At 38.0% G+C, this 18,703-nt stretch overlaps 3 protein-coding genes across 3 annotated transcripts; 1 reads left to right on the top strand and 2 right to left on the bottom strand.

The window, feature by feature from the left end:
* Window positions 1–804: 804 nt before the first annotated feature.
* Window positions 805–11,999, bottom strand: MONOS_934 (uncharacterized protein; the record flags this gene model as incomplete). Its single annotated transcript, XM_067879831.1, has 2 exons — window positions 805–11,637; window positions 11,890–11,999. The coding sequence occupies 2 exons, from the start codon at window positions 11,997–11,999 to the stop codon at window positions 1,353–1,355; spliced, it is 10,395 nt and encodes a 3,464-aa protein (XP_067728563.1). The 3' UTR covers window positions 805–1,352.
* Window positions 12,000–12,511: 512 nt separating this feature from the next.
* MONOS_935 (uncharacterized protein) lies at window positions 12,512–13,713 on the bottom strand. The gene is made up of 5 exons (XM_067879842.1): window positions 13,660–13,713; window positions 13,453–13,592; window positions 13,343–13,381; window positions 12,958–13,288; window positions 12,512–12,884 (listed from the first exon to the last, which is right to left on the bottom strand). Exons 1-5 carry the CDS (start codon window positions 13,687–13,689, stop codon window positions 12,831–12,833), a joined length of 594 nt encoding a protein of 197 aa, XP_067728562.1. The 5' UTR covers window positions 13,690–13,713; the 3' UTR covers window positions 12,512–12,830.
* Window positions 13,714–13,924: 211 nt separating this feature from the next.
* On the top strand, window positions 13,925–16,975 carry MONOS_936 (putative non-transporter ABC protein; the record flags this gene model as incomplete). The annotated part of the gene is made up of 5 exons (XM_067879853.1): window positions 13,925–14,043; window positions 14,117–14,179; window positions 14,236–14,309; window positions 14,368–14,422; window positions 14,492–16,975. 5 exons carry the CDS (start codon window positions 13,925–13,927, stop codon window positions 16,350–16,352), a joined length of 2,172 nt encoding a protein of 723 aa, XP_067728561.1. The 3' UTR covers window positions 16,353–16,975.
* Window positions 16,976–18,703: the final 1,728 nt, after the last annotated feature.

Below are 18,703 nucleotides of genomic sequence, written 5' to 3'. Positions count from 1 at the left end.
ATTTATAACATTAGTTTGCTTTGAAGGAACAAGAATTCTCACTTGCTCGCGGAGTTCTGATTCCACGTAATTCAGAAATATGTTAATTCACATTCAACAAAATTTTCAATAATATCACATACCAACTGGGTAGATTGAGGACAATACAAATTGAAAAGACTGATATTCACTATCCTCTTTCTTTATGATTTCTCTTCCCTCGAAGTGCCCTCTGAGAAGGATGCGTTTTCCTTTCCATACCAAATTAAAAACTCTTTCTGGTTCGTTTCTGGCAAATCTTCCAAACAAAGAAGAAAATAGGGCATATGACAACCATTTCAATGGTTTATAAGAATCATTTTTAGGAATTGCTTGAAGTACAGCTGAGGAATCATTATCTACAAATGTTAGTTAGAATTTTACGAAAAGAAAGTTACGCTCAAAACAAACAAAGAAATGCAGACCTTCGAATTCCAAAAGGGTTCCTCTAACTTGCGTTTCTGAATGTAATGCGAATTGGACTTTTGTTTGCGTTTTAAAAGATTCGGGCAATATAACACGGATTTCTGCATTTCTTTGATAATTTTCGGGAGGATTTGGTAATAATCTTATTTCAGCATCTTTTATTGATGTTATAATTCCTGCCCATTGGACAACTTCTCCTTTGAAAGAACGGTCCCATAAACTTCTAATATTGTCTTCCGCAAATGCTGAGCACTCTCTGATATAATTTTCCCATTGGACTATTAAATACTGATCCGTATTATTTGGAAAACATAACGATGTCATCCTGTAAAAGATGTCTCAAAAGATAGCTTAAAAACATTAAGGGTACAACAAATTCAGTTATTCCCAAGTAGTTGATAAAATTTTTAACGAAATGAGAAAACAATAATAACAATAAAACGGAAATAGTGAACAACATGAAAATTCTAATAAAATCCAACTATTAGCAACGGTTAACAAGTATTCAGTAAATGTGAAGACAACAAAAATGAAAATTATGAAGAATTTGAAAAAAAGGAAACGAACATAAAATAACGAACAACAAGAAACAAACTCAAAAAAAGAAGAGTTAAACAAGATGAATAAACAGGAAAGAATTAGAATTTCAGGAAATATTTTCACTTTTTAAACGAAATTCAACAATACTAAACAAGATAACTTTCAAATAAATCAAAATGATGAATGTAATAATTAATTAAATAACACAACTTTCTCTTATTTCACAATAATGTAAAAAAATATAACACTTTAAGAAGAAGAAAAAAAGAAAGAAAATGATTAAGAAAATATTAACAAATCAAATATGAAACAACAGAAACAAATTCAATGATGAACAACATTACATTATCTCTTTCAACATATCACAGCTAAAGTTTCAACACAATAACAGTAACATTATCCATGCTATGACGAGCCAAAGCCAAGTTTCTAAGTCTGCATGCGATGCGCGATGCAGATGAATTAGTAGACAAAAACTGATCCAACAAAAGCAAAGATGATACACCATCCTTATTTTGTTCATCTTGGGACATTTTTTTCTGAGCCTTACAAGCCTCAGCCATGTGCGCTGCACCAACGCGTGTGGATGCACTTTCATGGGCTGCATAATCATTGCAAGAGTTAGAAGCATCTGCAGCTGCATTCCTATTGCGTCCTTCTCTTTCTCCTTCTCTTTCTGTTCCTGTTTTTGATTCTTCTTCTTTGTCTTCCTCATCAAACCCAAACCATTCTTTCACAAAAGTCTCATAATAATTGCATTCACTCGAAGATTCATCAATGCTCAATTTGGCAAATATGCCTTTTCTTTCAGAATTCTTTCTGTTCTTGTGATTGTCCTCAAATTGCACCATTTTCTTGCTCTTCTTCGCTCTTTCTGCTTTCTTTCTGTTTTCTTCCATTAAACTGCATATCAACTGCTCCCCTTCCATCTCTTCCCCTTCCTCACAAAACATCTTTTCTTCATTCCTTTTCTCTTCTGCATCTTCCTCTTCCTCTTCAGCTTTCTTTTCGCTTCCAATCCTTTGCAGAAACTCTGCATCATTAATACCCCATTCAGTTTCCTCCAAGCTTTCTCTTCCTTCCATCTTGGTTTTATTTCTTCTGCTCTTCTTTTTCCCTTCTTTTCCTCTTCTCATATTCATCGAAGACAAGCCAATTTTCGAAAATCTTGCACCAAGAATTGCTTCAGCCACATCGTCGTTGTCGAGCGCATCATACAAGCCATCACACGCAAGAATGAGGAAAGAATTGCGTTGATAGACAAACGAATGCATTGAGACAGAAACAGATGGCAGACATTCATTAATTGAAGAAGAAGAGGAAGAAGGATGAGATTGAGTATTCAGTGTGGAAGCAACGCGAGCCAAACGTGGAGAAGATTGCTGGAGAGAAGACACATTTGATGGCTGACCATTTGATTCAACATTATCCTTCACTGGATTCACAAAAGAACTATTTGCAACATTGTTGCTATTTGTAAGAGAACATAAGGAAGATGAAGAAGTGATTCGATGCACATTCGAAGAGAGAGATAAGCGTGTTGTGGCTGATGAAGAAGCAGTTGCAGCGGTTGCTGAGACATTCGTGAATGCCTCAGGGGTTTGTGGGAAATATGGAAAAGGAGATTTGTCATCCTTATATTCTTCAACAAACTCTTCTTCCTCTTCCTCCTCTTCTTCATCAAAGAAATCAAACTTATTGTTTTCGACTTTTGTTTCTTCCTCTTTGCAACACACATCTTCATCGAATGGATTTTTAGAACAAACATTTTGAACATCCATTTTATCATTGCATGCTAACAATTCCTTTCCGTTTCCTTGTTCTTCCCTTTGACTTCTTTTCGCATCAACATTTCTTCTCCTCCATTTCTCTTTCTCCGCATCCTTGCTTTTCACTCTCTCCACAGTTTCTGTTCCTTCCCATTTCTGATTCCAATTCACAACTCGACAATCTGCCCCCGAATAAACTCCTCTTCCAATTGACGTATCGCCCAACGCCCTTGCCACAGCCAGCATTCTGCACAACCGGAGATTTGGGGCAACAAATCCTCCGTCTGATATGATAATTCTCCTAATCTCCGCTTTGTTGGTGAGCTTATGGTCCTTTGTCAATGGAATTGCATATCTGTAGAAGTGAACTGAGGATGCATGCTTTTGTCCTGTCTGTGCTTTCGTGCACCTATCTGAACGATTGCATTTCTCCCTCTCGCATTCATTCCAATCATTTTTCTTTCCAAAGGTCTGCAAAGAAAATGCACGATCATCGTTTTCGTTCAAGCCATATAATGAAGCTTTGTATGAAGATGCCAGCATTCTCGAAAGCAACGGATAAGACGATGCAAACGACATGTTGTACGGAGAAGGAGAAGCAAGAGCAGCTTGTGTTGGCTGTGATGGAATCGGTACAGGAGATAAAAGAACGGAAGAAGAAGAAGAAACAGTGAGGAAAGGGTCATCTGTTGGAGGAATAATTGACAGCTGGATTGGAGAAGACTGAGAAACAGATGATGAAACAGGCAAAGTCAGAGGAGATGTGGGAATAGCCAGTTCTGCTGAGACCTCCTCTTCTTTCTTCCCACTTTCTGCAGTTTTCTCTTCTTTTTCATTGCTTGCTTCACTGTTCTCTGAAAGTGGTTTTGCGACTTCACTTTCAATTTTTTCTTCTGCTTTCTCTTTCTCTCCTTGACTATCTGCATCTTTCAACTCATTTGCATTGCTTTCGCTCTCTTGCTCTTTAGCATCTACTTGTTTTTGTTCAACAGCATCAAATCCAAATTCAGAATTGCTTTCTTCCAATTTCTTCCCTTCATCGTTATCTTCTTCCTCGCCTTCCTCAACAGCTTCAGTATGGTCCTCTTCTTCTTCAATCTTCTTTCTTTCGCTCTTTTTAACCTCATCTTTTTCTTTCCCAGATTCGCATTTTTCAATCACTTTCGCTTTCACCTTCTCTCCAACCAGAACAGCCCTACAGTCGCCAACATTTGCTGTGTAGATTTCCCTCGCTGCAACCAGTGCCACAACACACGTTGCTCCTCCTTTCACATTCAGCTCTCGAATCATCGAAGCCAACAAATCCATTGCGCGTTGCAGGACAGTTAAAGAAAGAGAAGAGGAAAGAGAAGCGAATGAGTGATGAAGGAAGGACTGCTGGTTGTTAGACTGAGAGAAAGGAGAGAAAGAGAAACGAGGCAAAACTATATTGTGTTTTGAAGAAATGGAAGACAGTTGACAATTTCCACAAGTGGATTCTGTGGTTTCTCGCTTCATAAGGGATTTTGCAATTAGATCAGCAACCAATTTAATCCCCAGTGCTGCACCATATTCAACAGAAGGGAGAGAAGTCGAATCAGCTTCTTTTACCGAGCAACACAAATGCCATCCAAATATCGACTCAACCCGCGATACAAACAGCTGAGAAAGAGAAAAAGGGAATTTTTGCTCAAATTCTGCCAACGATGCAGTTGACATATGCTCCTCCAGAAGGCAATCACCACAATTAGAGCTGACGATTCTGGGCTTTGAGAAATCCAACGTTGGCGATTCGCATCTTTCTTTGCTGTCATCAACGTCCTTCTCACCTTTCAACTTCAGTTCGTTTCTTCTCTTTTCGCTTTCCCACTTCTCAATCGTTTGCTCTCTCACCTCTTGTTTTCTAATCATGCACTGCCTTATCAAAACCAACACAGAGTCAAAATATGCTTGGTGGAAGACAGGAAGAAGAAGAGAAGACGACACATCAGCACATTTGAACGAGTCGTGGCCATCAAACACAGCAAAGAGGCCCAAAGGCGAAGAGGAGAAGGAGGAGGAAAGTGGGAAGTCCATTGTCTGAGACACAAATGGAGACAGTAGAGTGAATGTTTCACATGATTTATTAAGCTTTCCACATACTGATTGGCTGGATGCTTCTGAATGCAAAGGCAAAGAAGTTAATAATTTACGTGCGGGAGAATTCTTTGAAATATCTTCCATCAGATTGCTGAACTGTGTTAGTATTGATGAGCTGTTCTTCATTTCCAATGAGGAGGAAGAAGAGGAAGAAGCAGAAGAAGAAGGTTGTGCTAAGTAATGAGTAACTTCAACAATTTTTTCTTCAGCACTTGCTTCATTCTTTGAATGCTCCTCTTCTTTTTCCTTCATCTCAACCTTCACTTTAACAGAGTCTGCTTGTGGCACTCCGCTCCAAAAGTGAAGGACAGAAGTAAACCAAAATGGCAGTGAAGAAAGAAAATGACGAAGCAACGAAGAAGACGAGGCGTAGCGGTGTGTGGATGGAAGGAAAAGAGAAGATGAATTTGAAGGAGAATTAGTATTTGGAAAAGGAGAAGAAGAAGTAGTCAACGAGGAAGAAGATGATTCAGAATGAGTGCTTATCTCATTTGTCGTATCTTTATGTTCTTCGTTGTCCTTCTCTTCTTTTTCTTTCGTTTCTTCATCCTGTTGCAAAGGATAAGGAATGTTTTCATCCTCTTTCTGCTTCTCTTCTTCTCCTTCTCCTTCTTCACCCATTTTTGGACGTTGTTTCGCTTTCTCTTCAAAATCACTGTAGCTCAAACAATCCAACAGAGAAAACGAACATTGGACGAATGCGAAGAGAAGCGAAGAAAGAGAATCGATGCAGCGAGACGAGAGAACAGAAGAAATTGTAGCAAGTGAATTGCGGAAGAGGCAGTGAACGCAAGGAAGATGCGATGAGGATTGTGAATTAGGTTGAGAGGAAGAGGAAGAGGAAGAAGATGTTGATGATTGTGATGTCACTTGGGTTTTTGCATATTGTTCGTGAATAGATTGAACAACAAGATAAATGGGAACACACAGAAATGGCGGGGATGAAGAAGACACAGAAGATGTAAACAGATTTGAAGGAAGAATCAGAAACGGCGGGAGAGGGAGAGTTAATGTGTCATATATTTTTGTGAATGTATTGTTTGTTGCTTCAGGATAAGAAGAAGATAAAGAATTAGATGATGAAGCAGAGAATGAAGAGTTAGTTTCTCTGTACAGTGTAATTTTCCAGGGGAATGGAACACCAAATAGCAAATGATTTGGATCCAATGATGATGATGATGATGCTTCACGGAAAAGAGAAGAAATATCATCTGTTTTTGAAGAAGTAGAAGAAGATTCATGTTCTGAATTAATAGAAGATGAGGCTGCTGAAGATCCACATATACAAGGAATTCCACTCATCCTTCGTTCTTTTTCCATATTTTTATCAGTTTCATTTGAAACATTTTCTTCTTTCCCCTTTTCTCCTTCATTTTTTTCATTTGACCATTCAGCCACAACAAAAGAAGGCGCAACAAAAGGCTTCATCAACATCGAGTCCTCTTGTGTTGATCGAGGGCCAAGCGCCTCTGAAGAACCAAACGACGTTGACAGCAGCTGACAATTTGAAGAAGAAGAAGAAATTGAAGAAGGAGGAGGAGAAGAAGATGATGATGAAAAAGATAAAGTCGTTGTGGATATAGATTCTTTGTCAAATAGAATGGTTGAATAAGGGCTTGTAGCTGGCACGTACACAAACGATCCCTTTGGACAAATAGCAGAAATTGCTTCTTTGATTGCATTTCTCCTTCTTTCGCTTGCTTTGCATTGCTTCTCGCTGTTAATTTTGTTTCCTTCTTCAACTCCATCATTTTCATTCCTTTTCTCTTTCTCTTCTTCCTTTCTCTCCTCTTTTCCCTTTCTCATCTCCACAATCCTCCTTTTTTCTGCACTTACCTTTGAAAATGGATGCTCATTCATTCGAAATCGCCATGCAAATCGAAGTTTGAACGAAACAGGAGGAAGAAGCAGCTGAAACACAGGCAGAAAATACGACAAAGTCAATGGAACCTTTTTTGGAGCAAGAGAAGTGTTATTCGAGTTTGGATTGGGGTTTGAGGGATTTGAAGAAGTAGAAGAAGAAGACGATGATGAATTCGAAGAAGCTGAAGAATTCGAATTAGGATTAGGATTAGGATTAGAAGAAGAAGAAGTCTGCACAATTTGATTTGATGTCATTTTGTCTGTTTTTGTTGTTGTATAAGTCAAAACATCAGCCATCCAATCAGCAACTGACACACCACTCAGCTTCTGCATGGCAAACAAGAAGGAATTGAACTCAGATGAAGATATTGTTGAAGATGAAGAAGAAGAAATAGCATTCTCTTCATCTTTTGTTGTTTCATCTTCTTCTTCTTCAAATTCTCCTTTTTTGATTAAAACTTTTTGTATTTCTTCACATTCTTCAACATCTCCTTCTTCATCCCCTCTTCCTTTAGCCTTATCAATCTTCAAAACAATCCTTCTTTGATCAGTTATTCTCTTCTCCTGCATCGCAACCTCATAAACAGCATCAGCAGCAGCTGGGTTTCCTGATAAATCCAACATTTTGAATGAAGCAAGAATCTCCTTGTTGAGTGAAAGCAGAGGCGAAAAGGAAGAGATGTGGTTGTATGACAGATCTAATGTCTGGAGGGTTAGGATGTGCTGAGAAGGAGGTGGGGCAGGTGGAAGATGAGAAGAAGTAGAAGTGGAAGAAGAAGAGGAAGAAGAAGATGACGATGAAGTAGAAGGAGAAGCAGCAGTAGTAGTTGTAGAAGAATAAGAAGGAGGAGGAGGGGCAGCAGAAGAAGGTGCAAGAGATGTAGAAGATGCATGAGGAGGAGGAGGCGGTGGTGTAGGTGGAGGGGATGAGGTAGATGTTGTTTCAGAGGAGGAGGAGGAGGAGGAAGAAGAAGAAACTGTGTTTGTTGATTGTTTAACTTCTGTTTCAGATGCAACTCTTTGTCGAGAAGGAGTTGACAATACATGTACATCCTTTGCCTCATCAGCACTTGCAACATCAGAAGAAGAAGAAGAAGAAGAAGAAGAAGAAGAAGAAGAAGTCGAATCCAAAGTGTTCTTTGCTCCTTCAGCAGTTCCATTTTCTGTTTCTGTTCTTTTCTGATCTGAAGAAGCATTAGTATCACCCGCTTTCTCTTCAGAATTTGCATTTTCCTTTTGAGTTTGGCTTGTTGTTTCGTGCTTGTCTTCTTCAGATGATTGAGAAGTGATACTGTTGTTATCATCGTTGCTGCTATTGGAACTTTCTGGTTTTTTCTCTTCTTTCTCTCTTTCTGGTACATTTTCATTCTTTTTAATCTCATCTTTCTCTTTCACCTTTTCTTTCTCCTTCTCCTTCTCCTTTCCCATTTCTCTCTCTTTCCCTTCTTTGTTCATCCCCATGTTTCTTTTCCTCCCTCCCATCAATTCAATCAGCTCTGCCGGAATATCCTTCAGTTTGTTGTGCGAAGCAGTCAAAACAGACAGAGAAGAGAAAGAAGAGAAGAAAGAAGGTGGAAAAGAAGACAAAGAAGTGTGATCAATAGAGAGAGTGGAAAGAGAAGAAGGCAAGAAAAGCAGAGGATGAATAGAACGATTAGGACGATTGGAGGGTTGTTTGTGAGGAGATGGGAAAGAAGAAGAAGAAGAGGAGGAGGAGGAAGAAGAAGAATAGTTAGAAGAAGAAAACGAAGACTTAACAGCATCTGTAGATGAAGAAGAGAGATGAGAAGAAGAAGAGGAGGAGGAGGAAGAAGAAGCCAGAGGAGAAAGAGGAGGGCGATATGATCTGGGTGATGATATTGTTGAGCGCCGCTTCATAAAACGGAAGGATTGAGGTGTTTCAACTGGCTGTGCTGGCTCTGATGATGGAGAAGAAGAAGATGATGAGGAAGAAGAAATAGAAGAAGAGGTTGGTGTAGTTGTGGAGGATGACAAAGAAGAAGAAGAAAACGAAGATGATGACGATGAAGGTGGATCACAAGATGATGAAGTTCGCCTTATATTTGGCGTCTTATTCAATTCAGCTGCTGAAGTTAAGGTATTTCTGCTGTTTTGGCTTTCTTTCTCTTTTCCAAAGGAATCAACATATTCTTCTTCACTGTCTTCTTCTTCATCTTCTTCTGCTTCGTATGCTTCTTCCTCGCTTGACAAATATTCACTTTCTGTTTCCTCTTCTTCCTTCACCTCTTTTTCTTCTTCCACCCCTTCTTCTTTTCCTTCACAGCTTTCTACTTCTTCCCTCTTTCTTTTCATTCTCTTCTCTTTCTTCTCCTTTTTCTCCCTCTTTTCCCTCCTCTTCTCCATTCTTTCCTTCCTCTCCTCTTCTGTCTCTAACACTCTCACATTCCCCGCCAGCTCCAGATCTTTCAGATGTGACAAATGCAGCCCAAACGAAGAAGGCAATGAACGGATTTTGTTGTGGCTTAAATCGAGAATAGAAAGATGAGTTAGCTTGGAGAACACAAACACTGGATGATGTGGCTGCTTTGCTGCTACAGAAGTTGTGGACGGAGAAATCGGAGAAATTGGAGGAAGACCATAAGAATTATTATTATAGTTATTACTATTACTATTATTATTTGTTGAAGAAAAAACAGAGCCCAAATTGATACTCAAGTTTAAGCGAGGAAACGATGCAGAAAACGGCCTTTCAGAACGAGAGCGAGTGCGGGACATTGAAGGCGATGAGGCGATGATGGCAGCAGAGTGAAAGGGGAGAGAAGGAGAGCCGGCAGATGTTGGGGTCAATGGAAGGGCGGAGGAATCAACACGTGTGAAGGGAGATGAGGAAGAAGAGGAAGAGGAAGTAGAGGAAGAAGAAGAAGAAGAAGAAGTGTTCTGTGATGATTCCGTCTCCGTGAAAGAAGAGGGAATCTCAGATGTATTTGAAGATTGATCCGATGTGTTAATGCTATTTGTGGTTGAAGCACCATTCGGAGAAATCGGAGTAAAAGAAGAAGAAGAAGAAACAGAAGAAGAAACAGAAGAAGAAACAGAAGAAGCTGTTTCTGATAGTGTTGGAGAATCAAGTGAGTTACTCATCACATCCACAGCAAGTGGTGGAAAAGTCGTGTTGTGATCGGATTGTGAAGAAGGCGATAAAGAACTCGAAGAAGAAGAAGAAGAAGAAGAGGAGGAGGAGGAGGAAGAAGAAGAATCAGATTGGCTATAAGCACATTTAGCAGCATCAATGACAATATGCTTTGCACATTTATCATTTGCATATTCTGATGCAAGTTTCCCTCTTTCTTCTCCTTCCCCTTCTCTTCCTCTCTCAACCTTGCCAAACCTCTTCCACCCGCTTCTCAGTCTTTTCTCCATCTTCCTTCTGCATTCAGGGCATTTGCACGTGCTTAGTTCTTTGATTTCATTCGCTGCTAATCTCAATTCATTCAATGAAGATGCTAAATTTCCATTCAAAAACAGCTCTGTCGGAAAATGAAGCAGGCCAACACGGTTCGCCCGCAGCACTTTCAGATTGGTGAAGGAGAGGGAGAGAGGGAAGGAGGTTGGCGTGGAAGAGGTGGAGGAATGAGAGGGGAGAAGAAGAGAAGAAGAAGAAGAGGAGGAGGAGGAAGAATAGGAAGAAGATAAGGAAGAAGTAGTTGCATGAGCTGTATGCATTCCTTCTCCATGCTCATCATCCAGCCCTTGTTCCCAATACTTCCTGCGCTCTTCATTCCACAGCGAAAATTGCCCAAACAGCCTTTCATTCGAAGAAATGTCCAAAATAGACAGCTGTTGAAACACGCTGAAGTCGCCCACAATCGCAAGAATTCCGCAGGACGCCACGTTCAGCGTCTGCAGAGACTGATATGGGAGCAGATCAGCATTCAGAACGGCTAAATGCGGATTAAACGACAAGTCGAGGTCGGTTAGAGTGAAGAAAGAGGCAGATGTGAAGAAGGAGTGTGTGAGGTTGTTGTGGGATAGGTTGAGATGCTCAAGGGATGGGTGACAGGGAAGAGAAGAAGAGGAAGAAGAGGAAGAGGTGGAGGAAGAAGAAATGGAAGAAGAAGCTGGAGACATTGAAGAAGAAACTGAAGAAGAAGAGGAAGAAGAAGAATTGACTGATGCATCAGACGAATTTGGAGAAGCAGGAGTTGCTGTTGACGATGATGATGCCGATGATGATAAAGGAGCTGAGGAAGAAGAAGAGGAAGGAATTGAAGATTGATTCTGAGCAGAAGCTGTCGAATTGTTGATTGTTTCAGAAGAAGAAGAAGAAGAAGAAGAAGAAGATGATGATGATGACAATAATGATGAAGTGGATACAACACAACTTTGCTCAGAAATAGGAATCGAAGCAAAAACAATCAGATTGTTGAAGGAAAGATCCAAATTTCTGAGGTTTTTCATCACTTTGTGCGGCTCCACAAAGACATACTTCGAAGAATGGCACGAACTCAAGTTTGAAGCAGTTGCCAAAGAGGAAGAAGAGGAAGAGGAAGAAAGAGAAGCAGATAGATACAATGAAGACGAAGACGATGACAATGATGAAGATATCGAAGGGAACGACTCTTTCCCGTGCAGATCAGAACACGAATAGTTCGAGTTGGCCAGTGTGTTTCGCTCATTTTTGGTATTGCTGGCTTTTTCAATCGATTTGATGGCGATTTTTGACAGCGCCCGCATTCGATCGTCAGCCAGCCACTCGACGCACATAATTCGGTTCTGCTTGCACTTCAGATCGACCATCGAGACCAGAGGCGCAAAAACGCAGCTTCGAAGCTCCGTCAGCTTGTTTCCGGAAAGGTTTAATGTATGCACTTTCTTGAGATCTCGGAATACTTGTGGAGGCAATGATGAGATGTTGTTGAACTGAAGATCCAATTCTTCAAGACTTAATAAGCCGTTAAAACAGTTTTCATTCATCCCACAAATTTCGTTAAAACCCAAGTCAAGCTTTTTAAGTGAGGGAAAAGGAAAATAACAATCAAGGAAGCGAATTCTGTTATTAGAGAGAATTAGGTTTGTCAGATTTGACAGTACAGGTTTTGGTTGAAACTGGAATATAGGAAAATGCAAAGATGTTAACCTATCAGTTTTTCAATTTATTTTGTTAAATCGAATCAAATAATAAAAAGAAGCATACAAATTCCCTGATAAGTCAAATGATCGCAATTCAATTGGAATTTGACCATTTGCATCAGTTAAGATACCAGTTATTTTATTGCAAGCAAAACGCAGTTCTTTTATTTTCATTTTCTGTGTAAAATAATTGATAAATTTCAAAAATATGATTTCCAATAAAAAAATGTCAAAAAATTATCAAATTAAAAATTAACACATACGGAAAAATCTTGAAGCCTGATAGAATTTAGAAGGCAATACGAGCATTCAAAGCTTTCCAAATTTATCAGTTGAGACAAGGTTTGCGGAATAGTTGTAAGATCATTCAATTGAATTTTCAATCTTTTCAAATTTTTCATTTTTTCTGTAATGACAGGAAATTGCATCAAACTTACATTCATTCATACGTTGCAAATCGAACATAATCATTTATGTTTGCGTGTTAACAACAATTGACTCAAATAAATAAAAAAACACAACATACTGATTTTTTCGAATCTCAAGGCCTGAATATTTTGATATTATCGCATAAATATCTGGAGTTAAATTCAAAGGAATAGGCGAATTTTGGATGATAGCATCCTCACCTTTTGTTTGAATTCCTCCCATGAAATAATTGTTTTTTCCAGACGTACATAAAGGTTCATCGATCAAAAATTTATCTTTTACAAAATGAAAATCATTTTCGAAATATCCCTAGCAGATTGAAGAAAATCACAAAATTAAACTATTTATTTACACGGAAATTCCTTTATGATATATTCAATAAATTCATCCTATTTCTTTCTTTTTTTTTTTCGTAAGCAATACAATATAAAAGTCAGATTTTGCACAATTTTCACAGAAAAAAAATTAATAAGTCAAAACATTTCATAAATAACACTCTTCTCCTTTGACTGACTTTCTGAAGTTTAGTTCACATGAACGAATTAAATATTTTTCCTCAAATTTCGATTTTTTCGATTACGATTTTGGGGCTTTGCATGAGAAGCACTCTGTGCGGAAAGCATAATTGCGCTGAAATGAGAATTGAAATGATAAAAGAAACGAAGATTATTCATTCAAAGCTTTCGAAACGAAAAATACAAACCGCTTTGCATGATGGGCATTCCCAATCACCTTCACGTGGAACATATCCAGCGATGGCTTCTTCTTTGGTAACCATTCTAGCAGTTGGGGAGCGTGCTGCTGAGCATTTACGGCAGTCATCACGGAAAGCAAAATTGTGAGTACTGCAAGCAGTGCAGAACCAATCACCTTCTCTTGGTGTTATTCTTCTTCTGCGTGCTGGGAATCCTGCAGCTGCAGCAAATCCTCCTCTACGACCTCTGAAACCACCACGCATTCCTCCACGGAAACCTCCTCGGAATCCGATTGGGCGGGCTCCTCTTGGGCATCCGCAAGAATAGCAATCATATAATCTAATAAAAAAATAATTGATAAAAGAAATTTAAATAACATTAAAATTGTCTAACCTCTTTGCAAAGTTGATGGCACGGCATGCTTGGCAAACCCTGAAATAAATAAAACATTATTTTTTGTTAATTCATTGAACAAATGAATTGATTGAAAGATAAGGCTATACCAATCACCTGGGCGAATTGCTGTTCCTTCAGTTCCTGCTGATGGTCTGACTTGTGCTGGTGCTACTCCTTCAGTTCCATCTTTTGATGCGCCACACTTAAAGCAAGCAACACGTCTTGCATAGTTCATAAATTGACAATTCTACACAAAAAATAGTTTTGTTTTAATAAAAGTTTCACATGGAATAAAACAGTTAAATTTATCATACCGGACAAGCCCAATCTCCTTCTCTTTGCATTTCTCTCACTGATCAATCCTCCGAAATTCCCCTCTTTTCCAAAGAATATTCCCTTTATATTCACCTTTTGATCAAAAGTGATTTTGTGAACATCATTTTTCTTCTTATTATCATTTATTCTTTTAGGAAAATTATTAATATTATGAAGTGACAAAGTTTTTTCCATTTGATATAGGTTCGTTTCTAAACATTAATAAAAAAAAGATCTAAAAATGGGTGTAATATTTCTCCGGAGATGAATTCTGTTGATTTGGAGTCAAAGCTGTTGGAAGAAGGCGGTGAAGAGCCTTTTATTGAATTAGAAAATATTCATAAAACATATTTACTTGGGGTGGAAGGTGTTGCTGCACTCAGGTATGTATTTGCGTTCAATATTGATCATCATTGATTGCTTTTATTTATGATTTAACTATTTTTTTAATTCTAGAGGTGTAGATTTACAAATAAAACGGGGAGAGTTTGTTATGATTTGCGGAACGTCTGGTGGAGGGTATGCCAATTTTTTTTTGTTCAACAAAAGTTTTGAGTTCCTTTTTTGTTATACAGAAAGAGTACAATGCTGAATATCATGGGCACCATTGACAAACCTACAAAAGGCCGTGTTAGCCTTTGTGGAACGAGTTTGTATTTCTTATTGTATATTATTTTTCTCAAATTCAATATAAAATTTTTTCTTAGAAATTACCCCAAGAACCACCGATGACGAGCTTGCGAAAATTAGACTTGAACATTTGTATGACACGTCTTTTGCAATATAGTATTTTTATTAATCTTTGGTTGATATCATTTGTATTTTCGTTAGAGGTTTTGTGTTTCAAACTTTCAATCTTCTATCTTCCATGACTGCACTCGAAAATGTCGAGCTTCCACTTACATTCAGAGGGTTAGGACCAGCTAAAAGAAAGGAGCTTGCAAAGTCCCTTCTGGAAAGTGTTCAAATGGGGGATCGTTTGGATCATTTCCCAAACATGCTTTCTGGTGGAGAGCAACAGCGTGTTACCATTGCTCGTGCTCTGGCAAACAGTCCAGAACTTCTTCTTCTCGACGAACCGACAGGAGATTTGGATACACTTAATACAAACAATGTTATGCGTATTCTTCTCGATTTGAATAAAAAAGGCATTACAATGGTTATGGTCACTCACGATATGAATCTTATTAACTTTGGGTCTCGTGTGATTTTTATGAGAGATGGAAAGATTGCGTCGAATCGCGAGATTACTCCAAAGGAAAGGCAGGAAAAAATTGAAGAATTGGAAGAGCAATTGAAAATGGGAAGAGATGGAAGGAAAGAGAAATTGGGCAAAGAAGACAAACCAAGGAAAGTCTCAATTTCTACAAAAGACAAAAAAGCAGATTCGAAAGATAAAAATGTTGATGCTTCTAGCTCAGCCTCATCATCATCATCATCATCTTCTTCTTCTTCCACATCCTCCTCATCCTCATCAACCGATGCCTCAGCTTCAGCCTCATCGTCTTCTTCGCAAGGCAAGCGGAAGACGCGTGTGGTTATTCCGCGCCATTCTGCTGTGAGAGAGCCTGGCGACTACGACCCCGTGTCCTTTGCAGACATGTCACTCACTGCACAGGGCTACGAGATCGAGTGCGAGGTGAGGAGGGTGGAAGTGGCTGAGCTGGGAGAAGAAGAAGCTAAGATGCGGAATGCAGAGATGACAGAGTCAGAGACTGAAGGTGACACAGACAGCGAGAAGGAAGGAGAAAAGAAGAAAGAAGGAGCAGCAGAGGCAGGCGAGACAACAGGAGAGAAGAAGAAGAGGAAGAGACAGATTATCATCAAGAAGCGTTTCCCATTGGATGACAATCCGTATTCGAACATCAGAGCGGTGTCTGTGAACCAGGAGACAGTGAAAGGGGCGCGGAAGAAGAAGCTGGAGGCGCAACAGCAAGGATCCCAAGACAAGATGCTGCCACAGACACAACAAGCAGGGCAGTTTGGGGCGATGGGCGTGGCGATGTTGGAAAAAGAAGACATCATGGAGAACTATGCGCAGATGCAGAAGAGCGGAAATATCGATGCTGACGAGATGCTGCGAGTGTCGTATTCCAATGCACTGACTGCGCCGCTTGTACATCCGTCGGCGGTGCATCCGTATCCGCTTAGCACTGCTTCATCATCATCATCATCATCTTCTTCCTCTTCCTCTTCCTCTTCCTCTTCTTCGGCATCTGTTGCTTCTCCACAGTCAGCGATGATGCACTTATCCTTTGAGGAGCGTATGCAGATGCAAGAGCAGAAGCTGATGGAGCTGAAGATGAAGCAAGAGCAGCTGCTGGCAGAGAGGGAGAAGGCGATTTTCATGAAAGAGCAAGAACTGAGAGAACAGGAAGCAGCTATCAGAAGAGAGATAGAGTTGGCGAAGTACAAGTCACATGAAGAAAGAGGGAGAAACGAGATGGAGGAGAGAGAGAAGGAGAAAGAGAGAGAAGAGAAAGAGCAGATGGAAGAGAAAGTGAGCAAAGTGACACAAGAAGAAGAAGCATCAATGAAAAGCAAGATGTCTCCAGTTGAAAAAGAAGATACGCACGAAGTGTCGAGTCCAGTGAAGACAGAGATTGATTCAGCGCTTTTGGAACACGAAGAAACAGCAGCTGAAGAGCAAGCGGCACAAGGGCAGCAGAGCAGCACTGAGGGAAATCAATAAGATAATTATAATAAATAAACATATTATTAAATAAGTAAATAAATGAATGAAATTAAAGAAGTTCTTTTCAGAATAACCAACAAAATTGCTTATTTTTTTTAAAATTGCGAAATTTTTTAATCGCATTAACTCATAATCCCATTTCTGTGTGATTTGACAATTCATTTTACTCTTTGCATTGTTTTGAATAGCCTTTGCTGTTGCTTCTGATCAACTTTTCTTACTATTTGATTACAGCTCCTTGGAATGCGTCAGTTTGTGAGTACAGAGACTTTTGATGTGATTTTTGTATTTTTTTCAACTAATCATTACATGTTTGCTTTTTTTTTTTCTGTTTGATTTTGAAGGATTATTCAAAGTTATTTCTGCTCAAGCGATTCTATTGATGATGTTTTTAAAAAAAATTAATTTTTTTTTAAAAGCACATTTTTTATGATAAGATTTTTTTTTGTTTTTTTGTTTCGTAAAATTTAGTAAGAATTGATATAATTTTAAGCTTTCATTTTGTGGAGCATTACTTGATTCACATTTTAAAGTTTTTTATTTTTTTTTCTTTAATTTAATATTTTTCTGCATTTCGATAGAATTACACATTTGAATATACCTATAATATTATTATTATATTTTATATAAGAGTTCATAAAAATTCTGAATTTTTCAAATAATTATATTCAGAATGGGTGATCGTGAAAAATATAATTATTTTTGAATTTTTCATTTTTTAAAGTATTATTTAAACTAGAATGAGTCAAGGATTTAAGGTTTTTTCAACGGACTTAGATGATACTCTTTTACGAGATGACTTGACAATAAATCCAACTGATGCAGAAATGCTCAGAAAAATTCAAGATATTGGAATACATGTTGTTTTTAACAGCGGTTTGAATTATTGCTTTATCGTAATAATAATAATATTTGCGCATATTTGTCTAATTTTATTAGGAAGAAAATGTTTTGACTCATTGAAAAAATTTGAAGAAATTGGATTGAAAAAAGATAATTCTTATATAATAGGTTTTTCATTTAAGCAAAAATTTTTTATTTTAAGTTTTCACGATTTCACAACAAAAAAGGATCAAATGGAGGTGAAGTAATGAGATTAGAAGATCAAAAGATAATTTTTTCGAAGGTATTAGACAAAGAAACAGTTGAAATTGTTTTAGATTATTGCAAACGAAATAATTTTGCTGTAGGTACGAAACCGAGATGTTCTGCTTATATTTGCATTTGCCTTTTTTATATTTTAATATTATATATATTCAGAATTTTATTATGAAACTACACATCTTGCAAGCACGAAGGACAATGAATTTCACAGAATTCATCTTGAAAGTGTAAATCTACAGGTTTGATGCAAATTCACTTTTAGAACAACTAATGTTGGTCCATTTTTCATATTAGCATATGTCAATGTCATTTGACGAAATGTTAGAATTTTGCAAATCAAAACTTCCTCAAAAATTTCTTATTTGTGAGAGCGAAGAACTTATAATAAAGAAGTATTGCACAATTATTAACCTTTAAGGAGCGAAGTTAACATCCATTTCCCGATATTAAAATTTATATCAACCAATAATTATAACTTGATTTAAAGAATTTTACCTGAAATGTCTGCATTAATCCCATCAATTTCCAGAACGGTTCAGACAAAGCCGTATTACTGTGAAATATTGCCACAAATAGTAAGCAAAGGGGAAGCGTTAAAGTGGCTTTGCGAACACGAATTTGGATGCACGTTAGAACAGGCAGTGGCTGTTGGTGACGGAAGAAATGATGTTGAAATGGTGTGTCTTTGTTGAGTCATTCTTAATTAAAAAAGGAAAAGAAAACAAAAGGAAAAAAGAAAAAACATTTTTTAGCTTATATTTTTGAATGCAAAAGTCTTCGACTCTTTTGTTTACTGATTTTTTCATTTTTCTTTAAAACCATTTTGGACATTTTGCGACAAATTGTTATTTTCTATTCATCTACTGATATATAATTACTTTTGTTTGTTTGCTTGCTTCTAATCCATTTTTGTAAGATTCGCATGGCAGGTTGTGGAGGCTGTCCTTCCAATGCTTGCGAAGAAGCTAAAGAAGCTGCAAAAATTGTTTCAACCCATTCAAATATGGATTGTTTTGTTGCACATTTAATCGAGCAAATATTTTTGAAATGAAAGAAAAACAACAGCGTTGTGAAGTGAACTTTTTCTTTGTGAATAACCAAGAAATGTTTAATTTAAATAACTCGTAAATTCTTCCTTTCTTTAATCTGTTTGTGGAAATTTTCGATCGTCTGAGAAAAATCACCTCAGATTTAGAATCTTGATCATTTTTTGATTATTATTGAATTATTTCCACAATCAGACG

The sequence above is a fragment of the Monocercomonoides exilis genome (genome assembly GCF_001643675.1).
Source record: "Monocercomonoides exilis strain PA203 chromosome Unknown scaffold19-1596985, whole genome shotgun sequence".
In the NCBI taxonomy this organism is placed as follows: domain Eukaryota; phylum Preaxostyla; order Oxymonadida; family Polymastigidae; genus Monocercomonoides; species Monocercomonoides exilis.
This window is presented reverse-complemented; position numbering and strand designations above follow the sequence as displayed.

Coding starts and splice junctions, on each gene's coding strand:
- MONOS_935 (XM_067879842.1), bottom strand. CDS start 13,689: ATGCAAAGAGAAGGAGATTGGGCTTGTCCG. Junction 13,593..13,659: donor AAGGAGATTGGGCTTGTCCG/GTATGATAAATT, acceptor TTTTTTGTGTAG/AATTGTCAATTTATGAACTA. Junction 13,289..13,342: donor GCCATCAACTTTGCAAAGAG/GTTAGACAATTT, acceptor TTTTTTTATTAG/ATTATATGATTGCTATTCTT.